General features: G+C 42.1%; 1 protein-coding gene across 1 annotated transcript; it reads right to left on the reverse strand.

Moving 5' to 3' along the window:
* Positions 1-613: 613 nt before the first annotated feature.
* LOC103522751 lies at positions 614-1,398 on the reverse strand. The gene has a single exon (XM_008487845.3). The coding sequence runs from the start codon at positions 1,281-1,283 to the stop codon at positions 747-749; it is 537 nt and encodes a 178-aa protein (XP_008486067.2). The 5' UTR covers positions 1,284-1,398; the 3' UTR covers positions 614-746.
* Positions 1,399-1,790: the final 392 nt, after the last annotated feature.

The following is a 1,790-nucleotide window of genomic DNA, read 5'->3' on the forward strand; positions in this document are numbered from 1 at the left end:
GTGCTTCGGGCACAAACCTCGCCTAGTGCTTCGGGCACAAACCTCGCCTAGTGCTTCGGGCATAAACCTCGCCTAGTGATTACTTTCCACTCAAATGTGTGTTCTAAGGTTTTCTAACTTATTGTTAAATGGGAATAACAATATTGGGTGTAACATTGTTTCAATATTTTATCATCACATAACACTTCCCTCCATTCAGATCACTGTATGGATGTTAGGACTTCCATATTATTATATGGGCCGGAGTTGTTATCTACTGCTCAGAGGGTAGAGTTCACTTCCTTGGAATGAAAACCAGTGATAAGGACTATCAGTGTATAACATATACCAACCATTGTATAACATATCATTATCCTAGCAATGTTATCATGTTTCCGTCACTCTCCGGCCTTTGTAATAGAAACTAGAAGACCGCGCATCAGAGGGTTCATGAGAAATACAAAAATAATTTAGCCAGCCTAGTTAGCTTAGTTGGTAGTGCGTCCGCCTTGTAAGCGCTAGGCCGCGGGTTTGATTCCCGCCCGGGGCGGATTTTATCCTGATGGGATAATGTTCGTTCTCAGAACGGCTGGCTTTATCCTATCCTGTCTTCCTTTCAAATTCCTTAGGCCAGTCACTCACTATCAGGTAGTCCTGACATGCACCTGATCAGGTCGTCCTGTTAGGTCTACCTGATAGTGATGTGTGTGCTCATCAGGTAGACCTGACAGACGAACCTGTGATCAGGTCTATCTGACCCTATATTCTCACTGGAATGAAGTTGGTTCCACTTTCACCTCAGTGACCTCAGGAACAGTAGTACCATTACTTCCAAAGAGCATGTCGTACATCAATTTAGTTACCTCGATGCGAAACCGCAGCTTTTGTAGCGAGTCCAATTTCTTCACATGGGGCATGATTGAATTGAAAAACGCTACATCGTCGTCAAATTTCAACTCCTCTTTCTCCTTTTGTAAAGCACGGATTGACTTTTGAAGTGTAGAAACTTGGGAATCTTGAGAGCGTTTTCGCTTAACTTGGCGAGGTGGCGCTTCAGTGTTGGAATCTGATTCGGAAGATGCTGTGACGGAACTGGATGGCTCATTGAATGGAATTGACGCTTGGTCCTGAAGAGGGTCATTGAATGCCATTGCCACTTGGGTCGGTCCCCCTTGGTCCTGATGCAGAGATGGGCCGTTGGGTTCGGTAGAGTTGGAGCTGTCTATTTCGAAGGCAAAGTTGGACTGTCTCGGCCCAATCGATCCAGCAGGGATGCCATCGAATTGATCCTTCATAAACATCATACTCTCGTAGTGAGGCCAGCTGGTTGGTTCGAGATATTCATCTCCTGGCCTTGCGGAATTTTTGATGCGCCTGGAAAACTCTTGGCGCAGGTATTTCCAGGTTGCTTTTGCAACGAGAACTGTGGGAAAGAAAAAGATATTCATATAATAAAAGGCTGTAATTATATTATCCTATAATAAAGAAAGTGCCGTGGGATATCTCAGCATTACCTATTAGGTATATACCTATAGGTACATATATTAATTATTATACCTATTACCTATACATATATATAGGTACCTACCAATTGCTGCTCATATCTCATATTTCATATTAGGTACCTACCTAATATCTCATATTATCTATCTTGGCTGAGATAGAACCCACACCCTCCTGTTTACACTACCAAGGATTCTCCCTTCTATGAAGTGATAGAAGGTATAGTTTTCTCCCTTTTATGAGGTGATAAATTTATAGCATTATTTTTAAATCGTTGTCAGAATTGGATTTTTTTTTTTTTTTTTTAG

The sequence above is a fragment of the Diaphorina citri genome, unplaced genomic scaffold (genome assembly GCF_000475195.1).
Source record: "Diaphorina citri unplaced genomic scaffold, Diaci psyllid genome assembly version 1.1 scaffold10889, whole genome shotgun sequence".
Taxonomy (NCBI): domain Eukaryota; kingdom Metazoa; phylum Arthropoda; class Insecta; order Hemiptera; family Psyllidae; genus Diaphorina; species Diaphorina citri.

Excerpts from the sequence above, each read along its gene's own strand:
- LOC103522751 (XM_008487845.3), bottom strand. The coding sequence starts at position 1,283 with ATGATGTTTATGAAGGATCAATTCGATGGCATCCCTGCTGGATCGATT.